This window comes from Physella acuta, unplaced genomic scaffold, assembly GCF_028476545.2.
Source record: "Physella acuta isolate Inbredline_101_S28 unplaced genomic scaffold, ASM2847654v3 ptg000691l, whole genome shotgun sequence".
Classification (NCBI taxonomy): Eukaryota; Metazoa; Mollusca; class Gastropoda; family Physidae; genus Physella; species Physella acuta.
In genome coordinates, this window is record NW_026732210.1 from 75981 (window position 1) to 100297 (window position 24317).

Below are 24317 nucleotides of genomic sequence, written 5' to 3' on the forward strand. Positions count from 1 at the left end.
CATCCTGTAGGTGGCAGGCTATCACAAACATAATGTGCGTAAAACACTAGCTGTCGTATATTTCATTCAGAGGTTTCAATTAATTTTAATGAGCAGAAATCTCTAATCAACACTTGGTAAAATATTATTCTATCAAATGTAAGATCAAGTGAAGAATTAGGACTGAAATGAAAGATTCCGATATGTAGTAAATTATACAAATCACGGGGATTATCATTTAATGTGAAGCCATACCATACGTAGACCGAGAGCCTGGTCTATGTTTAGCAAAGAAATATTTTAATAAAATGTGCAGGTAATTTGAATATTTCAAATAATTGCTCAGGGGAGCCCACTTGAGTAATAAATCCAAGGGAAGCAATTTAGTTTTTATTCCGTGATCAGACACAATTTTTGAACAGCAATATGTATTTTTAAATTATTTTTTTTTGCTCCGGGATTTTCCGTTACTAAATTAATGTTGATATTGTAGACTAGGCACTCAGGGAAATAGTTAAATCAGGGGGGACTTAACTGAGAACAGAACATTCACACACAAAAGCTCCAGAATTTTGAACTATTCCATGAGAAATTGAAAGTGAAACTGTTATCTCAATAATGCAGCAAGCTAAAAGTGTAAAATGTAAAGAAATAAAAAATGGTTTACATATATTTTTATTTTACAGTAACATGGTCATAAAAATTTAGTTACAGAAACTCAGAATTGCATGGTGTAATACAAAACAATAGTTCAGATAGCCAAGACAAATATTTATATCATGATGAAAATGACAAGTCTTTGTGTCGTATGCACTGCAATTTTTATACTATTGGTTTTATAAATTAAAAAAAATGTATTTTTGAACACACACACAAAATAAACGACCTGAACTAAAATGAGATGCTTCCATAGATGGTTTAAAACATAAATCAAAAGTTTATGATTGAAAGACTAGCAAAATTTCAGTATGACACACTTAAGGGGGGACCGGTACTCAAGATCGAGAGAAGAAAACAATTGTCAATGCCATTTGGTCGTCAAATCTATTCCTCATATCTGACCCAATTGTTGAGAAAAAAAACGTTTTCGCCAATTTCTTATACTAAATTATTTAGCTTGGTTACATGAAACCAAGGAGGGAAGTTAAATATGGATCTGTGCTGACATAAGCGCAGTGAACGTTTTAATACTGTAGCTTACTAGTGTGTGTATTTGTTATTTTTAAAGTAAAAATCAATGCTTCAATCATTGAACTTGTATAGTACTTTCAAATTCAATTTGAGAAAAAAAATGTAATTAAAAAAATAAACTTCAGTGCATTACAAAATATCCCATAATTTAGCAAAAACAGGAGAGACCCCAAAATGCATATTCTGCTTTAAAAATAAAGCAGTAAAGAACTTTTGAATGTTGTCAACAATAGAACAACTCCATAAACAAATTTTAGTAAAGAAAATTTGCAACAGGGTGGAGAGGGTGAAGAAAGGAGAGAAAAGAGTAGGCATAGGGAATATATTTTAATTGTTGTCTATGTTTAAGTTAACAAATTTCAGATTCAAGTCTTCATTAAATCTGGTTTCTTTGCCTTATTACAATATTAGTTTATTTTTTAATACAAATAATGTAAAATTCAATGTTAAACAGTTTGGAAAAATACATCCTAAATAAATCATTTAAAATCTTACTCTGGATTTGTATTGATTACAAAAAAAAATACATATTTTTACAAAACCATATTTAGCAGGAAGTATTTTGTCAAGTCAAGAAAGATACATCATATAAAGGTTATCGCTGACATAACATAATTCTAAAACCCTAATGTCCATATCCTTTCTCAAGTTTTCAAAAATATGATGATGGCTTGTGCCTTCCCAGTTAAATTACTATATTACTTTAACAAGTTCAAATTATACATTAAATAAACGTAAAACAAATTCTGGCGCTAAAAAGATCCCTCTATGGGCTGTAGCACCACTGGCTATGATGATCATACATTTTAAAAATTACAGCAAATTTTTATTTAAAAAATGTTTGATTTTTTTTATGTCAAATTTTTAAATCCATGAAATAAACAGAACAATGGTATAAATAAAGAAATCTTGTAAATATAGCAAACTACTGTCTCATCTGTCTTACAATTATTTTAACAAAATAAAAATCATGACTCCCCTATATAACAAACAATACACAACTCTCTAACGTGATTCAACTAATACCCAGCCGTTTTGCATTAGCTACAAGCCACTGGTGATAGTCATTCAACTTGTGATCTGCAGGTTCAACCTGAACAAAACATAGAGAGGGAAAAAACATCTTTAGATTGGAAAAATTGAAAAAAAAATTTTTTTTGGCTATTTAAAGAAAAATAAATACAACCCATTAAAATTTTTTTTATAAAAAACGTTTTAATAACAAGCTTTTATGTAATAATGCACTAAAAAGTAGAAAATAAATTATAGACTACAATTTAAATAACTATAAAGAAAAGCCTGGGTCACTTTAGTATCTATTGGATACCTTTACTAATGTTAAGGAAGACACCCAAGCTTTTCTTTATAGTTATTTAAATAGTAGTCTATAATTTATTTTCTACTTTTTAGTGCATTATTACATAAAAGCTTGTTATTAAAACGTTTTTTATGAATTTTTTTTCAGTACTTTACATGTTTTATTTACAATAGAGTAACATGACTAAAAGCCATTGCGCGCCTACTGAACGTGATGGCGCAGCCATTGAACGTGATGGCGCAGCTATTGAACGTGATGACGCGTGTGGTGTGGTTGGATAGACATGCCTACTAATTCGGTCCAAATTTTAATTAATTCATAAAAAATTAATTAGGCATCCAATTAAGTCAAACTTAATTTCAGATTGCATTGTCTTCATGTCTTGACCCACGTGCCAACTATGAATCGTATCGGTCAAGTAGAAGTGACCGAATTTTCACTCTGGCGTTTCGATCTAGACAGACTGACCACAGACAGACTGTCGAGGAAGTGAGTTAAATAAATAAAAGCTTGTAAAAATAGTTGAACTTGCCTGCTTCCATTCATTAACACAAAATATCCTGTAGGAATCATTGCCATATTTGCCAATTCCATGGAGCTCTATGGGGTATGACCATTTTTTAGTTAGGTACTCATCTATTGATGTAAAGATTGAAATGTAAAAAATATTTATGAAAATGTAAAGTACGGATACTTTTGGAAATACATATATATATATGTATAAATAAATAGATTTAAAATTTTTAAACATATAATAATAAATAAAATTGATGGTAAAAAGAGATAAGCTTATAAACATTCGGTTTCTAGAGAGGGTGATAAAGAGTTTGCCTATTTCCATGAACTAGGCCATATGACCAGATAGTGTGGTCAGTACTATGGTTGACTGCCTTTACTAACGCTGACGTCAGGTACCCATCAGAGCTGAATAAAAACCACCTATAAACTCTAAATTTGGATCTGAACCTGAGCCTTTTGTGTTAGGAGTCATACTATCTAGTGCCCGGACTTGCTGTCCCACACCATATTAAAGATAATGTTTGCCTTGTATAATGCTCAGGAGCGTAGATAACCCCGCTTACCAGAGAATCTGATGATTGTCTTTGCTCTGGTGTAATTGAGACCAATTGGAAACAACAAGTTAGCCATCTCTTCCTCATCAGCTTGACAGGCCAGCTGTGGTAAGGGCCAGCGGTTCAGGAACTTCCACAATGTTGGGATAGCTTGCCGACCTAATGGATAAGTGATAGAGGTGGTGCTTTAAAATGTTGGGATAGCTTGCCGACCTGATGGATAAGTGATAGAGGTGAATGTTTTAAAATGTTGGGATAGACAAGTGATATAGGTGGTGCTTTTAAATGTTGGGATAGCTTGCCGACCTAATGGATAAGTGATATATATAAGGGGGTTCTTTAAAATGTTGGGATAGCTTGCCGACCAGATGGATAAGTGATAGAGGTGGGTGTTTTAAAATGTTGGGATAGCTTGCGGACCTGATGGATAAGTGATAGAGGTGGTGCTTTTAAATGTTGGGATAGCTTGCTGTCCTGATAGACAAGTGATATGGGGGGGGGGGGGGGGCTGTAAAATTTGGTGCAGAACAAGATACCTAGTTTATGGGTGGGTGCTTTACAATTTGGAATTGAATAAATGATCTATGGTAAAAACTTGAACAACAATTTTACATTATTTGTATGTAGTAATTTAGTATTTAATAGCAAAAATAAAAAGTAAAAACATGGAAAAAGTTACTCGTAAGACAGAATTTAAGAAAACTATGTGTTCATTCTAATGAATACCAATTCTGTTGAAAAAAAATATACCTGTTGTTTTATTGAGTAAAATAGTAGCTATCAACAGCTTCCAAGGATCATGGAACAAGGACTCTTGCACAAGGCAAAATGGAGATCTAGGTGGAATCCATTTATCTGTTTGTCTTAGTTTTGGCGGGGCCAACCCTCCAGACTTTTTAAAATATTTGCTTTTATTTGAGGCTTCAAAGGAATAATTTTAAAGTTAGACATGAAATAATATAACTTTTTTTTCAAAGGTAAATACCTTTCATAAACCTAGAAAAAGTATTTATTTATCTTTAAAAATGAGTGTCACAAGGTACTAAGAAATTTTTAAAAATAAAAAGACTTACCATTACCCAGGATCATTTCCGCTGTTATTTCACATGGTTCTTTGTTTGTGATGCCATTCTGTACAGAGAGGAACTCAATCAGGGAGTTCTCACTGTCTTCAAAAGGCAAACTCTTCCTTGTGTCACCTGACCGGGGCACCACCTGATCAGGCTCCAACTGCCTCTGGTAATCTTCCCAAGACATTTCTTCAGGTACTATTTTACCATGTGAATCATCTCCTTCGGACGGTAGGGTTTGATCTTGCTGGTTAAGTGGTGTGCTTTTTGTGAATTCCCCGCTTTTACTTTTAGGTGGTCTCCCTCTTTTTTTGGGAGATAAATGTGGTGAACTATGCTGCGATGAGTTTGCATTGCTAGAATCTTGTGATTTATTTAACGAAGAGCCTCCTTCTACAGGTGTTTTGGCTTTTGCCGGCCTGCCTCTTTTCTTTGGGGGAGGAGTTATTGAGGGAGAGCCTTCCGAAAGAATCTCATTTTTGTGTGGTTTATCATCATTACTAGGTTTATCATCATTATTAGGTGTATCTTCTGCGACTAATCTCTCAGTGTCTTGATTCAAATGAACAGAATCTTCTACTGTTTCTTCTGTCTCCTGATTGTGAGTAATTTGTGTATCTATTTCTTCAGATTCTTTCAGCTTTTCCAATTCATCTTCAACGTGTCCATTCTCTTGTGGTAATGGTTCCTCCAAGTCTAGCTTTTTTCTTTTCACTTCTTTGTCTAAGTCTTCTTCAATCTTCCTTTTGGGAGTTTTAGATCCAGCCGTGGCTTCTGTTAAGTGGTCCTCAGGGTGTTTGACTGGGGTCTGTTTTGTTTTAGGCCTACCAGGGCCTTTTTTCTTGGATGAATGGGAGGAACTGTGTGATCCATTTTCATTGGGAATGGGGGAGACAGCAGAGCTGGGTGTTTCTGCTGTACTTGTTGTCTCGGTTTCTTTGACTTCAACTTGAGGTTTGGGTATCAGACTGATCATCTCCCCTGTTTTGAAATAACCACTGGTTTCAGTTTTCTTGGGACGGCCACGTTTCTTCTTCGCAGGTGGGGGCGTGGCGATGGTGTCATCTTGGCTGGAATCGACAGAGAATCCCCTACTTTCATTCAGAGGCGAGGTTGTCAGCTCACTTCCATCTGCCAGATCTTTCTTGGGTTTTCTTCCACGCTTTTTGCCAGACGGGGCAGGAGTTGGAGACTTGTTGACCACCTCAGTGGACTCCTCCCCGGAGCCCACGTCAGGGTGATCTGGCTCCTCGTCCCCCGAGCCACCAGAAGGTGCGAAGTAAGATCTGATCTGACTTGTTTCTTTTTTAGACATTTTACTTTTACCAAACCCACTCCCAAACGGCATTTTAATGACCAATTTCTGCAACGGCTGCTGATCTTTACCTTCCTCAGGAGCTACTTCCTTCTTGCCGAACAAACTTTTTTTCTTGCCCTTTAGCTGCTCTCCGCTTTCATTAACTGACAACTTGGCGTTTTTAAACAAGGACTTGTTGTTTAAGAATCCAGTCTTAGCTTTCTTCACTCCACCCTCTTTAACCTTTAGAACTTTTTTTTCAGACTGAGCTTTTGGTTGTGCTCTGGGCCTAGCCTCCACAACACTGTCCAAGTCTATCAACCCTTTCTCTTTTAGCTTGTTTGCGTTGAACTCAAACAAAGCTAAATCCACGTCATAATTATTTGTTTTTATAAAGTTCATTAACTCTGTTTTAGAGCGCACTTTTCTGTTGTCAGGACTGAAATTTTTTTTAAAAGTAAAATTCATGCTGTAGATTTTTGCAAGTAAAAAAAAGTTACAAAAAAAAAGCAGTTACTACAGAATATGAAATGTGAACTAAAAAATGAATTATACCATACCTCCAGATTTTAAAAATCAAGAATCGAGTTCAATAAATAGAAGAAATAAAAATTCTACAAAGCTGAATTGAGATCTGCCTAACACTTAAGTTGCATAAGAATATAAAATAAAATATTACAGACTAATCTATAATCTATGGCTAAAAATTTGTTTGACAACTATTTAATATGAAACATTCTTTCAGTTAGCAATAGCTAAATAAATATTCTTTAATAAATAAATAAAAATAAATAAAATAAATAATAAAATAAATATTAATGAGAGAAAAAAACAGATGCAGGCGTCCACCTTCCTATATATATAGGTAGACAATCTTTGGGTCACTAAAGATTTGTAGTTGTAAAAATTAACCATGTCACCAATTAATAGAAACCAACCTGTAATAGTAAATATCATATTTGCCAGCAGAAACTCCAGACAGTCTTTGGACAACCTTTAACCTCCAGCCATTTTCTAGCTGTTTACATTCTTCATTGGGCTTTTGCTTGGGCGTGGTGGTGGTAGGTGTTGACTTGGGACTAACAGATCTCGCTGTCTTTGGAGTGTCAGGTCTTTTAGATTTTGGAGTGGAAGCTTTGGCTGGTGATTTAATAGAGGCAGAGGTCGCTGGTGTGGATTTCTTCTTAGAGGCTGGCGTTTTGGGTTTTCTCCCCTTGGGAGTGGCGGGTGCTGATGTTTCTGTAGGTAATTTTTCTTTCATTTCCCGTCTTAAAAAAAAAAATCAAACATTTTAAACAGCATTAAAATAATATGCAAGTTCATTGTGCACAATAAAATAAAGTAATTGGTGGAATCAAACACTCTCTTTTTAAAAAAATATACCTTTACTTATAAAATAAATCTTAAAAAAAAAAAAACCCAATTAAAATTGATATTTTTCTTATGATTTTTTTCCAGAGCTAATGTTTATTCTTGTGAATATTTTTTTCTCTCTACACACACACACACACATATATACATACGTATATATATGCAGATACATATACATTATATATATATATATATATATATATATATATATATATATATATATATATATATATATATATATATATATATATATATATGGAAAGAAGAGAGTAATAACTTGACACCAAAACGAACTGACATAAAATGATACATATGATATACGGTTTCCTTCATTTAATTTACTTAACACTCAGCAGCCAGGGAAAGTTATTTAAAAGAGAAAAAGTAGCTGTAAAATGCTTGCAATGCAATTTTAAAATGAACACTAAAAAAACTTAACTCACAATTTAGTTGTTACTTTTCTTTGTCTCTTATTGAAGGCAGCAGGTGAAGCGGTGTCGGATGAGACATCACCTTGGGGGTTCTGGCTGGGTGCATCCTCCCCAGGCACATCTCTAGATGCTAAAGGATCCTCATCTGTTGGTGAGTGTGAGGCGAGCTCAAGGTTCTCTGAGTTAACCTCCAGTGCGGTGGGCTCAGTGATAAAACCCTCAGATTCATCCAGCCTTTCGGTGATCACTTTCTCTGAAAACTGTTCAAATTCAGTAGAATCTTCTCTAGAAATATTGCCCTCTGGACTGATGTGATTGTTTTTATCTGATGAAATTGAAATTTTTTCCACACTTTCCGTCTCAGAAAAGTTCTTACCGGAATCCACATCTTCCTCTTTCTCAGATTTATCTTCAGCCAGAACACTATCCTCAAGTTCTCTGGGTCTAGCGTTGTCAGGTGTACCATCAGCACTGTCCTCTACATCAGGTGTACCTCCAGCTCTGTCCCCCATATCAGGCGAACCCTCAGCTCTATCCTCCATATCAGGTGTACCTTCAGAACTCTCATCAATGTCATGCGTACTTTCTGCCCTATCCTCAGCCTTTTCCTCGTCATCCGATGTGCCTTCTGCAACAACCTTATCCCTTGTTTCCCCATCACTGCTCTGTGATACAATGTTCTCATCTCCTGTGTCCACATCCTGGGTACTTTCCTTATATCCCTCCCCACTAGGGGATTCATCACTCTCTATGTCTTTCTGAGAACCATCATCAGGTGCTGCTGGTGATTTCTCGTCACTTGACTCTTCTAAGTCAACACTAGCTTGCTTTACTTTTCTTTCTATTGTTTCATTTTCTTCTTCATCATCATCATTAGACACTCCTTCAGCAGCAGGGGTTACATTATCCATTGTATTTGTATCAGTTTCCTCTTCAACCAATGAGCTTTCTTCCAGAGCCTCTGACTCTTGACTAACATTATCCAAATCCACATCATTATTTGTGGAATCAGGAACAGAAACACTCTCATTCAGAATTTCTGTGTCATCACCAGATAAAATATCTCGGGCATTGGCTTCACTGTTGTCTTCTGTTTCCATATTCTCAACAGCCGTCTCCTCTGCACCTAGTGTCTCTAAATTTTCTTCGGCATCTTGATACACAGAGTCAGCAGACTGATCATTCAGAGACTCTGCCACATCATCTACAGTGTTGTTATTCTCACTGTTTGTGCCATCACCAATGTCTGAAGATTCAGTCACAGCTTCTGTATCTTTCCCTACAGTCTCTTCAACACTCTGATCACTACTGTCCATGTTCTAATATGTTCTTGATGAACTGAAACATTTTTTAACAGAACAATGTTACAAATAATAACAAAACAACAGAATAGATAATAATAATAGATAATATTTAAAATTGAACTTCACTTTTATTTCCCCCCACAACAAGTAGTATCAAACACGTGCATGTGATCATAGTGAGTTCACACAAGCCTCCATTGTTACAAGGGATGTGGGTTAGTCTAGTCCTCATAGTTATCTTTAGCAAGGCTGAGATAAAACGGTGAGTTGAAATACCACAAGAAAAAAATCACTAATGTTCGTAGAAGATTTTTATTTTTATGGAAATCAATATCATAACTCTAAAATGCAGGCGTCAGCACTAAAGCATTTAACTTAATTATTAATTAGGCTGAAGCAACACCCATTTTCATCAATCAATGAAGAAAGTGCCTGATCTGATAGTAATTTTTGTAATTATTTCAAAGTAGGTCTTAGTAAAATGCGAGACATGAAACAGAGAGCTGGTAAAATACAAGAATGGTGTCAAAACTGCCTGTTGTATGACATTTTTGTCTCAAATCCCCCCTCTCCCACAATATGTAGGCTTTATGTGAGTAAATTGCGTTTACACCTGCGAAAATCGTACTGCTGTCGAATTTCTCCATGCCAATGATTTACATTTTACATCAACTTTGGTGTAGACTATATTTAAGTTGGTATTGTTATAATGCAGCTGTTCGCAGTAAACGCATGTGAAGTCCAATAAACGTAATGTTCTAGTTTTTACAGCACCCCAAATGAGTGAATGATCGAAGAACTTCTTTCTAATGTGTCATATTGAATTTTATGTTGTTCGTAACAGCCTGAAACAGTATCTACCGTATCTAAAATTAAAATGTTCTACTTTGGGCCAACATAAAAATGTATTTTTGTTTCCTTCTACTATTTATTAAACGCAATTTATATCAGTCTGAAACTTTTCGCTGAAATTTTTCAGATAGGCCTAAATCTAAATATTTAATGATAAATTCACAAAAAAGTAGACATTGTCAATACTACCTGTTGACTATAACTCTCAAGCCCAGTTTCCTAATGTTTAAGTTGCATGCAAGGTAGTAGGGCTTGTAGGCCGAAGCTTATGTGGACTAACAATGACACAAATAAGTATGTTTTTCTTATTAGTTGGTTTGGGGAAATGTAAGTGTCATACTATAAATTTTATGACATATGCTCAATTCCCACTGTATGGTAGAGAGCTAGAATGTAAACCGGTTTAAGTCAGTAGAATGTCCCAGAGTCCACCCAGCTCTGATGAGTAGCTAACACACATTAGGGAAAACAAATGCTACTGGGAATAGTGCTGACAACACTACACCTTCATATGCAAAGGTCTATGAAACAGATGGATTCAATCCTGCCACATGTGTCTTGGGCCCAATGGGAAAGTGATGTTTTATTCCCTGTAAGAACTCAAAGTGACACCCATGTATCGTCCAAGATTGGATTTTTCTCCTGCTATCAAGAAAACGTGAAGTGTACAAGAAGAAAAGTTATGAACTAAACAAGTAGGTCTAGAGTCTAGATATAACTCGGGTGTTACGGTTTGCCTTTTTTTAAAAATAAATTTCTTGATCCAATTTAATTTTTTTTTAAATATGAAAAAATCTTAACATTATTGCACCTATGATTGCATGCTCATGTTTTCTTGTCAGTGGGAGTAAAATCCAGTCTCCGATCGACGGGTCACTTTGGGTTCATAAAGAGAATATTATTTTAGAATATATTTTTTAAAATCTATCTATATATAGATCTAAATTTAAAATTCTAAACATTGTCGCCTGCTTTTTGCCTGCTCACATTTTCTTGTCTGCATGAGAAAAATAATGGTTTGAACTGTCACAGTTCACAGTCAGTGCAAATAAAATCCTTAACATAGGTCATAGCCTGAGCAATAGCTATATGACAAACATGATAGAGGTCATTGTGAGTTCATATAATCTTGTCAGTGAGAGAAATATTCAGCACATTGTTAATCTAATGCAAGACCAATACCTTCTAATCTTTAACAATTTGTATTGTTGTACTTGTTGAAAGAGTAGAGGTATAAATATATTAGGCCTATTTAAAAAGTGTTGTTTATAAAAAAAAAATTGATATTTAGGCCTAGGCCTATATGTTGAAAAAATAAATTGTAAACGCCGTTAACAATACAAATTCTTATAGCAACAATACAAAATAGTTGCAGCGACAGCTTATAGCACGTGAAGTTCAAAGACGATTTATTGTGCGGCTTTGGTGTTCCACACAAAAGAAAGAAGTTGATAAATCATCAGCACGACCGAAAAATATGAAGTAGGCCTAATGCTAATAAATAACTAATGTTTTTGATGTCTGCATCTAAAGTTCATTGTAAATCAGGTGGGTATTAATTATGCAGACATCTTCGCATTTATTTACCACCACCCAGAGCATATCAGGTTGTGATGAGTTCAGGACAATTATGTCGCATAAACTTCTCACCATTTTGCTTTAGGTAGGGATTTTGGTAAAAAAACACTAAACATCATATAAAAATAAAAATTACATATTCTTGTAGAGCTCAACTATATGAAAACAAAACAAAAAAGATTTTCTGTCTAGCTCAAATAGTTTTTTTTTAGCGAATTTTTTTGTGAGGGGTGGAATGCCCTTGCTTTTGCATTGGCCAATTGTGACAAGTCATGGTACACCTGAATAAATTGACCATAGTTATTTTACTTGCAGTTGTATTTTGTTCATATTTGCAGAGTTGAGCTAGAATGATATATAGAACTTGTATATGCTGTTGAAATAAATAAAAATAATACAGAAGTATATTTTTGTGTTGGCTTCCTTCCATAACCCCAAAAAAACTGTGCTGCGCAAATATGAAAATACTTCTAAAGCAATGTTTTACAGTGAATGAAAGAACTACAAAGTTAGCAATCTAAAGTAAATGACTTGAACACTGAAATGTGCATATAACTGCATATAACTGCCCCATTATTTTGGGCAGGTGAAGTAGAGTCCATCTTTAAAACATTTTGTTATAAAACTGTGCTGCGCAAATATGAAAAAGTTTCTAAAGCAATGCTTTATATAAATACAGTGAATGAAAGAACTACATAGTTAGCAATCTAAAGTAAATGACTTGAACACTGTAATGTGCATATAATTGCCTTATTATTTTGGGCAGGTGAAGTAGAGTCTATCTTTAAGCCATGTTGTTAAAAGTGAACTGAAGTTATCTGATCAATGTTTTTATGTGTGTATTGTGTATGAATTCTGATTTTCAGCACATAAATATAACTAAGTAAGGGTAAGTAGAACTTGAATACTTAAAATTACAGTTAGCACATAGCTAGTGTAGTGTATTCTAGCAACAGACAGGTAACCTATGTCTGACTCAGCAAAATTTTACTTCAAGCAAAACTAGAACCAGAGTTGAAAAAATGAAAGACAGGTAGATCTATATTAAAATATGTTTAAAACAACAAGTAGGAGATTTGTTTGTACATTACATAAGAATACTGTTGTTAGTGTATCAAAACTAAAAGCCGGCAGATCGGGATGAAGAAATATAACATTGGAGTCAATGGGGGCAACGTGACCTACTTACGGTGACTACTTTCAAATGAGTATTTACTAATGTCAAAGTCAAAATATCCAAAAATAAATATCATTTCTATAAAAATGGGATGTATCTGCTTTGGAAACTTTCATTATCTAAATGGAAACTTTTCAAAAATCGCGTTTTTAAAGCATTTGAAGTTAACCTTTATACCGCGGTAAGACCAAAGCAGAGACAGCATGCAATCAGATAGCTAAGCCATCAAAACAACTGGAAAACCATTCTACTTTTCATTTAACATTAGGAAATGACCTTTTAAACTTAATTAATTACCATAAATTAAAAACTTATTAGTATGCAAAACTAAATCTCGTGCGCCCGGTATCAGAAAGTAATGGGAGATTTCGGGTCATGTTTTTACCGCGATCTCGGCCGATACCGACAAGCCTACTTTAGGCCTACTCGCAATTTACCAACACCCTCATATTTTACCAAGAAATATACAAAAATAATAGGACCTGATACTAGAGACACTAAAACACAACACATAATTGCTAGATACAATGACCTCTGCTTGCTAGCAATCTTCCCTTCCTTGGTGTTCTTAATGATGAACACACATTGGATAAATTCAATGTAATTGCGTTCTATCGATAATAGGTTACGCACAAAGCAAAACCTTCTTGCCGGCGACGGAATAATATGCATGCCAATTTTTTAAATATTAATTTAAATAAATTAAGATTTTGTGGAAATCCATAGCAAAAACATAAAATTTAAACTTACTACTGTTAATAATTTATAGTTAAGGGCTTACTTAATTTAGCCTATTTCACTATAACAATAAAAATACTATTATTCATAGTAAAGCCGCCATGATAGGATGTTTGTATTTGATCCACTCGTTGTAATGTTTTCACTCCTAGATTCTATACCTGGCCAGTGTACTCTTTAAAAAGTTCATATCTAGCCATTTTATATAATAAATTTAGGTGGAAAAAAATAATTTAAAATGCCGTTAATATATCAATTTGTTTTAAATTGGCCCTAGGCAAAATTAAAATTACTTGATTCTGTTTAATTATGTTAAACAGGCCTCCGTGTCTAATATTCCTACCGTATTTATTATTATAATTGTCATTGCGACACTATATTTTATTATGATTTCATATCTCAATATCTCAATGAAAATTGTAATTATAGAATTAAATAAGTTTATTCCGAGAACTTTAGGTTTTTATACGCATATTATAAAGGCCTACTTTTCATATAAACTATATTATTGAAATACAATAACTCATGTGTTGACACATTAAATAAAATACCTTTTTTTTTGTCACAGAATCGTAGTTCAAATGAAATAATTATTTACAAACATTGGGATTTAATAAATTAGATTCGAATTTTTTTTTACAAAGAAATCATTTTACCAATAATTACAAAGAAGCTAATTTTGAAAATGATATATTATGATTTAATACACCGATTGTCTATAAAGATCATTTATTTGATAACATAGTATTACTTCTAACGGCGTGATACTAAGAATCATCTTCTTTTCTGTCAGTTATAATCATTATTCTTTTAATGTATTAATTCATGTTTAGTATAATAAACTAAATATGTTCATGCATGTATGTTTTGCATTTTAATAAAACAATAATAATAGAAGAGCCTATAGACCTAGTATTAGTCAATACTAGTATTTCTCTACACGCATATTTTTAAATGGTTGGAAAAGTCCAAATTGGTAGTATTGTTCATGTTTAGTCCTCTGATTTTCGGTCCAAATAATTTAATACATTTACTTCCGGTGCTCTAAATTTTTCGGTGTGAATGCTTGAAAAATATGTTTTAATGGGTACTAAAGTGAGAGATTCCAATGCAGAAAACAACACCAGACGTTTTAAAATTAATCAGAGGCAAGAAATATACTCTATACTTTGCAGTGGTGGTCGATTTATATTAAAAAATTTAGTGTTGTAAACAGACAAGAAGCTACAATTTTCTAGATTTAGCCAAGAACTGCAGTGCACCCCCTCTTCCAGAAAGTAGTTGCAAAGATTAGTTAGGCCCTAAGTTAAAAGAAACATTTTTTATTGTCATCCCCTCATTTCTAATAATCTATTTGATGCCATGAGTTTAACAATAACAAAGATCACTTTGATCCTGTAACCACATTGTTTTAAAATTTTTTGACCTGCATTTTATTTTTAACTTACCTTCTGACAAGACTACTCACACACTCACTACTGGATCAAGATCTACTTTTTAAGTTACTCTAACTCCTCCAAACCACCAATATGTTTATACCGGTGTCCGATAATGGAATCTTCTTTACAAAAGGGGTGTTAAGTTACTGGTAGTTAACTAAATAGTAAAATACACACAGGGCTGGCTAATGTCAATAGTCAATGCTAACCGTGTCCCTAACCTCAACCCTGGTCCTACCATACACCTAACCCTAATTTCCAACCATGAAATAAATCTTGATTACAATACTACCAACAACCCAACACCCAGTTTTAAAAGAAGATTCCATTATCGGACACCGGTATCTATAATCATCCCACCAATTCTACCAAACTATCAATTTTTTAAAAGCTAAATCATGTTACAGAATAATCAGAACTATTAGCATCTTTAGTAATAATACTTTAACACTAGGCCTAAATGACCGCCTAAGAAAAAAAGGTTACAACAATTTTTGTCTGACAGCAGACTGGAAATAACCTCTTACCCAAAACAATGGTAGGAAAAAAAAGGGTATGCAATTTTGACAGTTTACACCTCAGTAATTCTTCATATACAAAGCATAGGGGACTTATTTAAATCTGGCAAAAATTCTAAATCCAGCTTTATCAAAATTTCAGCGTTTTACGAGTAATTAGTCAGAAAAACTGGGCTTTGCAATTCTGTCTATATTTCTGTTTGTGTATCTGTGAACACAATAACTTGAGTCAGCTAGGTTGATGAAATTTCATATATAAGTATTACATCAAATTTGTAGTTCTGTATCAATTTTTCAGCAATTTCCATAAATAAAACTTATTCTACTTGAGGTTTTTCAAGAGCCTATAACTTGAGTACTGTTTCTGGTAGATGCAGAAATTTGACTTATAATTAAAAGATCTAATTCTCTAATTCACGCTATTTCAGATTTCTCAAAAAACATATGAATTTATAAAGTACTAATATTCCGTACTATTATACATGCATTGTTTGCTGTTCACTTGGTGTGCAATTCTTTTTTTTTCTATGAGATTCTATTCTGTTTTTTTAAAGTTTAAATATGTAAAAATTGATTAAAAAGCATGTATATTTATCCCCTATAGTGTGATATGAGAATAATTGAGAAAGTTTATGGGAGATCACTCCCGCTTTATTTAAACTTAATTGATTCCATCACTAAACCAGTAGAGGCCTTAAATATATGGGCGTAGATCTGCAGATCATCCTATTTTACAGTCTTAAAATTATGACGAAAATCAGTTTTTATTCATCCTGAGAATACAGCCTTAAAATTATGACGAAAATCAGTTTTTATTCATCCTGATAATACAGTTTTAAAATTATGACGAAAATCAGTTTTTATTCATCCTGAAAAGGGAAGCTCTCTTCTCTTCCCCCCCCCCCCCCCCCCCCCCCCCCACACACACACAATGGAACTACTGAAATTTATAAACACCATCAAGTCTGTGTAAGTGTATTTTTAATTAGTATAGTTCAGGCATATTAAAAGTATCTCTTGTGTTTAGTCACACTCAGTACCTAACTCAAATTAACACGAGCTTATTTTTAAAATGAAAGAGTAATTCAGATTAGGGTTAGCATAAACGCTAAGGTTAATGCTTTGTCCAAGACACATGGGGCCGCCACAGAAATTTCCACTTATTTTGTCTGTCACAATCTAGTCTAGTGATAGTAGCAAAAATTTACCCTTCTGAATGACCCACAGATGTATAAATGAAACATTATGAAAAAAAATTAAGTAAATCTAAGTGTATCACTTTGTCAGTAGAGCGGTAAGCTCATTTAACTAAACACCTGTTGTTGTTTTTTTTGACTGACTGTTATCTTTAGAACATATGTATTAAAACTCACAATCATTAAAACTTGACACATATAGAACAGCCATTCAGTCTTGTTTGTGAGTATACTATGTATATATGTGTGCGTATATAATTTAACAGAAATCAACACAAATTCACAACCTCTATCCAACACCGATCCTTGCTCCTCAATTAGATGTAAATATCTCTTGTGATACTGACTTCTGATTCAAAGATCTAAATTTTATGATTAGTTATCACCCTTGGGTCCAAGTATCATCTCCCATTTCTCTGTTAGGTATTGTGATGTCCAAGAAAATCTCGTTTCACATTTAAAACCTCTCTATTATATTTAACTTAATGTTGTGGAAAAATTTCCAAAGCATTTGCATGCTTTCCTAACTTCCAAATTTTTAAATAATCCATTTGATATTTTGTTGTTATCACAGTTAAGACATACAATATCAAAAGAACAATAATTTTTCCCTGGTATAACAGGTGTTTATTTAACTTATTGATATTTATTAATTCATTATTTATCAGAAAATCTAACTCATAATTTTATTCCATCTTTTCTATGTAGGTATTTTCTTGCAGCTTGCTTTAGTTTAATAAAGTAAAACACAATAACAATCATGGATGATTTTGGAGGTAAATAAATTTTTTTTTTTAAAATGTAACTTGATTTTAAAATTTTTCAAGAGTTGAAAATTGTGTCTAAACAATGTATAATTACCTCAAGCTCAAGATGATATATGAATATGTATAGGGTAAAGGAGGGCGTTAAGAGCCACACTTTTTAGCACCTGTACATTTTTAAAGATTTCTACTAATCTAAGAATTTTTTAGTATTGAAAATATGGCAAAATTATTCTAACATATCTTACACAATATAAAAATAATAACAAAGTCTATTAAATATACTTTAAATGGGTTTAATTGAACATTTATTGTCATACCCCCAAAATCAGCATTTGGGGTGAAAGGAGCCGGGCATTGGGGCAATAAGTATTATCTCCTAGTTTAGACTAACTCCGCAATAAAAATAATTAATTTCTAACCCCAAAATAGTTAATGCTGTGTACACACACTTTAACTGATACTAGCTATCACTAGGCCCCAATGGGCCCAGTCTACAATTGATACAATTGCAGGTGTACATAGGGCCTAAAGTCTAGTAGTTTACAGTAGGCACATTAGTATGCCTAGTGTGTAGCTGTCCAGAGTTAACATTCTTGTATGTAAAAAGGGGTGGTACTAACTAATCTGCCTTAATGCTTTCCCCTGGTAAGCCATGTGTGCTATACATTACATAACATGACATGGAGGTGAGAAATGTTGAGGGGAGAGCAGTGGTACTGGTTTCCCCTTTGTTCTCCTTGCTGGACCCTGAGGGCCATAAATTACATAAGGAGATGCTATCTCTGGTTGGCTGAGATCTAAGAACTAAGTCCATGCTACCTACAAAGAGATAAGTTTTATGGTGGGTTAGATACAGGTGGGGGCTGGGTATCATGGGGGTGAGAAATTGTGAGGGGAGAGCAGTGGTACTAGTTTCCCCTTTTTTCTCCTTGCTGGACCCTGAGGGCCATACATTACATAAGGATATGCTATCTCTGGTTGGCTGAGATCTAAGAACTTAGTCCATGTTACCTACAAAGAGATGAAGTTTTATGGTGGGTTAGATACAGGTGGGGTCTGGCTATTATGGAGGTGTGAAATTGTGAGGGGAGAGCAGTGGTACTCATTCCTCTTTGGTCTCCACCCTGCTAGACCATGAAGGTCATATTTTACATAACATGCCACCCCAGATTGTCTGAGATCTGTAACTGTAATCCATGTTACCTACAAAGAGATGAAGTTTAATGGTGGGCCAGAAACTGGTGGGGGCTGGGTATCATTGGGGTAAGAAATTGTAAGGGGGGAGCAGTGGTATTAATGTGTCTGTTTACTTCCCTGCTGGACCATGAGGGTCATAAATTACATAACATACCACCCCAGATTGGCTGAGACCTAAGAACATTTATTCCTGTTACCTACAAAGAGATTTAAAGTTTTATGGTTGGTTAGAAACAGGTGGGGGCTGAGTCGGCTGTATTGCCCCTTAGGGGTAATAAGTACAAGTACCATTTTAAAAATTACATTGCTAACATCAGATGGCTGAATTTTTACTTTTTAGCAGGTTAGAATTGTATTTCTATCATTTAGACACAAGTCTGTTTAACAATTAATACATTTTGTGTTAACTATTCCAATACCAGTGTCATATTCAGTGGTCTAATAAATGAGAAACTCGCACATAGGGTTTCAAGAGCCACATAACAGTATCTGTTATAACTTTTCTAAACAGGCAAGCTAGTGAACAAAATTAATGTATTCATGAAGATTTAGTTATTATCTAACAAATAAAACCATTATGGTAATGATCAGTCAAGTTTTACTCTGATAATGATAAAAACTTTATAGCATGGTAAAATGGGACAAATGTCAGCCATTTTGTTTTGGCACCAATAATCACTTTGCAAAAAAAATTCACCAAAATAAAACTATTCTAGCCATAGCTATAAAAATAGTGTTAAAATGTACAACAACCAATGCTCTAATATAGGAACTAAGAATGGGCTTGAAAAACTTATTTGGTTTATTACAAAGTGAAGTTTCCCAAGATATGTCTATTTGGAAAAAAAGTTCACAAAATGGTTTTATGGAGATGAGAAATTTTAGGGAAAGAGCAGTGGGATTAAATCCTGTCTCATCCTCTCCCTATTGGACCAAGTGGGTCATAAATTACATAAAATGAATCCTCTGTTTCTCTGTTATCAAAGAACAGCAGTGGTTGTTACCTCAGAAGTAGATTAGCAGTGTTATTGGGGGTTTTGTGGGGGTGGGGTGTTGATTGGGGCTTAATACCACACGGCTCTTAACGCCCTCCTTTACCCTAACCATAAATAATTTATCTGTATTTTAAAACATTTATAATATTTTGTAGAAGAAGAAGTTGTAGAAAATCCTACCTTAAGAGCAGCATATAATCTGGAACCACTTCACCAGAACCAACCACTTCGCTGGAACTATGATGTAATTATTTTTAGTTTTTCTTAAATTTTATATAAATATATATATTTAAGAAGCGAAACTTTTTTATTATTATCAGTAATTCGCATCTGAAAAGGAAGTAAACGATGAATTCCAATTTTTAAAAAACAATTTTTTTCATAGGTTCATGTGATTGGGGAGAAAATATATGACAAAGTCATTCATTTATGTGAAGTCTGTGAACTACCTATTTTAGTTTATGGGCGCATGGTAAGTACTTGTCCCTAAAATAATAGAAAACTATTTATACCTTACAATGATAGCTGACGAAATGTGTTCTTAATCTAAGTATATTTTACAATTCAGATTGCTGTGTCATGTATAGACAGTGCAAACCTACATTACTGTAATAAGGGTTAATTATTTAATGCCAGCTTTAAATCTGTATTACCAGCACACAATAGTTATCTTGTTTTTTATTGCAGCCATGACTTGACTATCATGCATTATAGACATAGTTCTTGATACACTACTCAACCAGAGCTTCTAAGAATTCTGTTATTTTAGCTGTGATATTTTATATAATTGTGTGCTTTTGTATGAAATAAATAAACCATCCTGGTTGATGGTATTTTCAGCTTAAGATTTTGTATTGGTATAGTAATAAGTAAAAGTTTCTATCATACTGCATGTTTATTTATAACTTGCATAATTTTAATTTGTAGAGTATATTTTGAGTTAAGGAAACTGAGTACAATTGTATAACCTCTAATGTTGTTGATTTCAGCTACCGTGCAAGCACATTTTTTGCTTTGATTGTGCTAGGAAATGTGATAAAGCATGTAGGAGGTATGAGCTTATTTAATCTTTTTATTTTTATTTTAGTAGAATATCTTAAATTTATAAGTGTTCTGTTGGTCAATCAAATATTTGTAACACATTGTTTCTCCCCTTTTCTCCAAGGATAATTATTTACCTGTTAAACATCATTTTGAAATCGTATTTCTTTTTTTGTCTTTTAAATTTTTTAATGTTTTACAACAGAACTGACTTGTTGATAGAAAGTTTAATTTTATTTTATAAAAGGAGATGGTATGTCTCTCCATTTGAACTGATTTCATCTAATTCATGTTAGATTTTCATAGAAAAGCATTGAAATTCAACATTTTGTAATCCAAATTAAATTTATCTTTACATTTGGAGGATATACTAAAACAATTTTCTTGTATTCGAAGGGTTATTCGGACTTTAAAAAATATTATGCACATTTTTAGTGAAAGACATTTAGTTTATTTTCTGTCATAATCAACACATTTTTTCATTGTGTAGATACTGTAATTTAAATTTTTAACTAAAGAAATAAAATACTCTTATTTTGACAGATGCAATGCAAAGGTGCAGAAAGTTGAAAAGTCTGCATTAGGCACTGTGTACGTATGTACACACGGGGCTCCTAAGCACAGCACTAAAGGTTGCAGAAGGACTTACCTATCTCAGCGTGACCTGCAGTCACACATAGCCCATAGACATGTCCCCAAATCTGGTAGTACTAATAATAACAAACACCAGCCTGTGGCCCCCCTCTCTCAGCCTGGCCCGATACAGATGCCACTGACCCAGCAACAGGCAGCTCAGCAGGCCACACAGAAGCAGCCACCTGCCCAGGCTATTCCTATTCAAGCTCACACCTCAAACTTGTCAGTTGCAGGTTCTCTTGTGCCCCCAGTTTCTAGCTTATCATTGACGCATTCACAGCCCTCTGGGCTGGTCACTGCTCAGCACACCAGCCCCATCCCATCTCACATACCTGGTTTGGGTGATCTAAGACCTGTCACTAATGTGTCCCCCGCCGTTTTGACTCAGAACTCTCCGCTGATGCAGCCTGCGCCAAGTCCTAACAGTTTACAAGGTATTGGTATGTCTTACAATGCAGCGCCGCCAACAAATCCTGACATCTATAGACCTCTGGACATGGCCGCGATGGGGCAGCAGCCGCAGCAACATCAACAAAGCATTGGGATGTCTAGCATGCACCTGCCGCCTGTGAACAGTATGCAACAGTACGCCCAGCCATCCCAGTTTCCTGTTTCCCCTTCTATAATGCAGCAGATGAACAACAACCAGCAGATAGCATCTTCTATTGCCAATGCAATCCATCAGACTACTCTTTCACACCAACACCCACCTCTTGCTGGACCCCAAAGCTTAGACTCGTATAAGCCACCAAACATCCAGTCCCCCATACAGACTCCACCGTCCCGCACCAATGTCAACCTGATCACAGTGCCAATACAAGATGAGGGTCAGTACAGGATTCAAGACGAGGGCCAATACAGACCTCTGCCGTATGTCAACACCTCTATGGCCAATCAAGCCAACAGCCAGACATATCCCCCGCTTAGAGCTAATTTGACTAACCAATCACAGGGCTACTCGCAGCCTCCTTTGTCTTCAAACTCTTTCTCCAGTTCTAATAGCTATCCTCATATGGGAGGAGTTCAGACTCAGTCTCCAAATATTGATTTTAACCACTCCCAGAACATGGTTATTGGCCATAGTCAAAACATGGGGGGTCAGCCACCCACCATGAGTGGGCAGGCTCAGAACATGGGTATTGGTCATTCCCAGAATTTGGGGAGCCAAGGCCAAAATATAAATATTGTTCATCACCAAAACATGAGTGGTCAAAATATGGGAAACCAAGGTCAAAACTTGGGCGTTCATGGTCAGACTATGGGAGGCCCCTCTCAGAACATGGGTGGACCACCCCAGAACCTTGGCATGGCCAACAATTCTTTAGGGATGCCACCATACAATTTGCAGGCAAATAATCCTGGGAACTTAATGAATCAAAGACCTGGAATGGTGGGTGGGGTTCATGCATCAAATGGACCAAGGGTGTTGTCAGGTTCAGTGAATAGAACTCAAGGGGGTGGACTTATGCCGACACCTGGTGCAGTGCGGCCTGGAATCAACAACCACTATTCTCCAGCTGGACACTGGCAAAATCCACGCGTAATTCAACCGAGAATGACACAGGGACAACCAAGACCTAGAAGTGATAGCCAATTTAATACTAGCGGTTATTATAATTAAATGTCAAACTTAACCAAAGTACTAGAAGATAAAAGTTTGATAATTTTTTTTAGTGAATATATTTTTAAAGAAATTGGAAATTTACCCAGTGGTAATTAATAAATATGATCATTGTTGTTAAAGCAAATTTAGTGAGTGAAAAAAAAAATGTTTACGTGATTTGAACAATGACCTGACAAAGCTAGTCTTTGCTCAGTGGAAATTATACTGAATTAGATATGGTAAATTGTTTGCTATTTTAAAGTGATTTTTTCTTAAGTGTAATTTTGAAAATTTGTGTGTATTTAAAATGCTATTTCCAAGTCCCAGGAAAGATTTTATGAATATAGCTGTCTTGTGTAGTTTTTTTTATTTGTGATGATGGTTACAGACATGTTCCCTGTATGACAAAAGTTTTTATTGCTGAGATGATTAGTTTAAATTGTTTATTAAAATAATTGTCAATATGAAAGCTTGTTTCTGTATTCTTTTAATAAGAAAACTCAGATGACAGAAAAGTTGCCAAGAGGACAAAATTACATAATTATCTGTTAACTGATGAGTAATTTTTAAAGATGTTCTATTTTTAAACATTTATTTTAAGGCAATTGCAACCCTGTATTTATTTTTAGTTTGTATACAATTTTAAAAATACTGTAATAATACTTTTAGATTACAAAACTTATCATACTTGTCCCATAAAATTTTCAGTTGGTTGCCTTTTAGTAATGTAAATACTGCTTCAGTAGCTTATACATTTTATACCAAGGTCAATGACCCTCATCTGTTTTACAAAGGCTCCATTAAAATGTTGATGATTTTAAAAAATTTACAATTGAATTTTTTAGTACTTTCAGCTAGTAAGAACACCTGTAATCTTTGATCTTTCAAAGATTGAACAATTTGGTAGGTTAACTTTACTGCATATCAGAATCAGAGTGTTTATTAATAAATGATATCCTCCACCAATATCTTAAATGCAGTTCTAGCATTTCAATTTTGCCCCCCAAGGTATATTCTTGACAAGTCTATACTCAGCGTGTTATGGATTTTCTAATGCCCACAAAATTATATTTGGCCTATGCAAAACAATGTTTACAGCAATTTAATTGATGTGCCTAAAACTTTTTGACAGGTGATGTGCTATTATTAGTCACATCCCTGACACCAATAATGGAAAGAAGAAAGAAATCAAATACACTATTGCATTGTTTGAAAATTTTCCCTGTTGTGTTACACTGATGAATTACAATAAAAGCAATTAGGAACCATTACTTTTTCTAGAGAACATGCTCAAGACAATCATTAAAATATTCAAGATGGATGATATCCATGAGTGAACATTTTTTAAATCCAGAAGGTAAGTGTAATCCACTCAGGATGCCTGTATCCAGCATAACAAGACAGGCCCTCAACTGGAGTCCACATGGCAAAAAGGAAAAGAAGCAGACCAAGAAAGCGTAATAAGTATATCAAAATTAAATTGTGTCCTCTAAAAAAAAGTAGCATATTTTGAAACTGTTGACTTACAATTGAAACATGAAAACAA

At 34.4% G+C, this 24317-nt stretch overlaps 2 protein-coding genes across 6 annotated transcripts; one reads left to right on the plus strand and one right to left on the minus strand.

Moving 5' to 3' along the window:
• Window positions 1–636: 636 nt before the first annotated feature.
• Window positions 637–13529, minus strand: LOC131949347 (capping protein inhibiting regulator of actin dynamics). Of its 5 annotated transcripts, none has more exons than XM_059311200.1 (8): window positions 13423–13529; window positions 7743–9068; window positions 6867–7196; window positions 4635–6367; window positions 4312–4482; window positions 3571–3720; window positions 3021–3124; window positions 637–2263 (listed from the first exon to the last, which is right to left on the minus strand). In XM_059311200.1, the coding sequence occupies exons 2-8, from the start codon at window positions 9044–9046 to the stop codon at window positions 2186–2188; spliced, it is 3870 nt and encodes a 1289-aa protein (XP_059167183.1). In that variant the 5' UTR covers window positions 9047–9068; window positions 13423–13529; the 3' UTR covers window positions 637–2185. The 5 variants fall into 5 exon arrangements, with proteins under 5 accessions (XP_059167183.1, XP_059167186.1, XP_059167182.1 ...); XM_059311203.1 differs by having other exon boundaries at window positions 4641–6367; window positions 13392–13516; XM_059311199.1 differs by having other exon boundaries at window positions 13392–13516.
• Window positions 13530–14404: 875 nt separating this feature from the next.
• Window positions 14405–23594, plus strand: LOC131949348 (uncharacterized). The gene is made up of 6 exons (XM_059311205.1): window positions 14405–14527; window positions 17241–17308; window positions 19647–19735; window positions 19877–19963; window positions 20481–20542; window positions 21076–23594. Exons 2-6 carry the CDS (start codon window positions 17293–17295, stop codon window positions 22787–22789), a joined length of 1968 nt encoding a protein of 655 aa, XP_059167188.1. The 5' UTR covers window positions 14405–14527; window positions 17241–17292; the 3' UTR covers window positions 22790–23594.
• The last annotated feature ends 723 nt before the right edge of the window (window positions 23595–24317 follow it).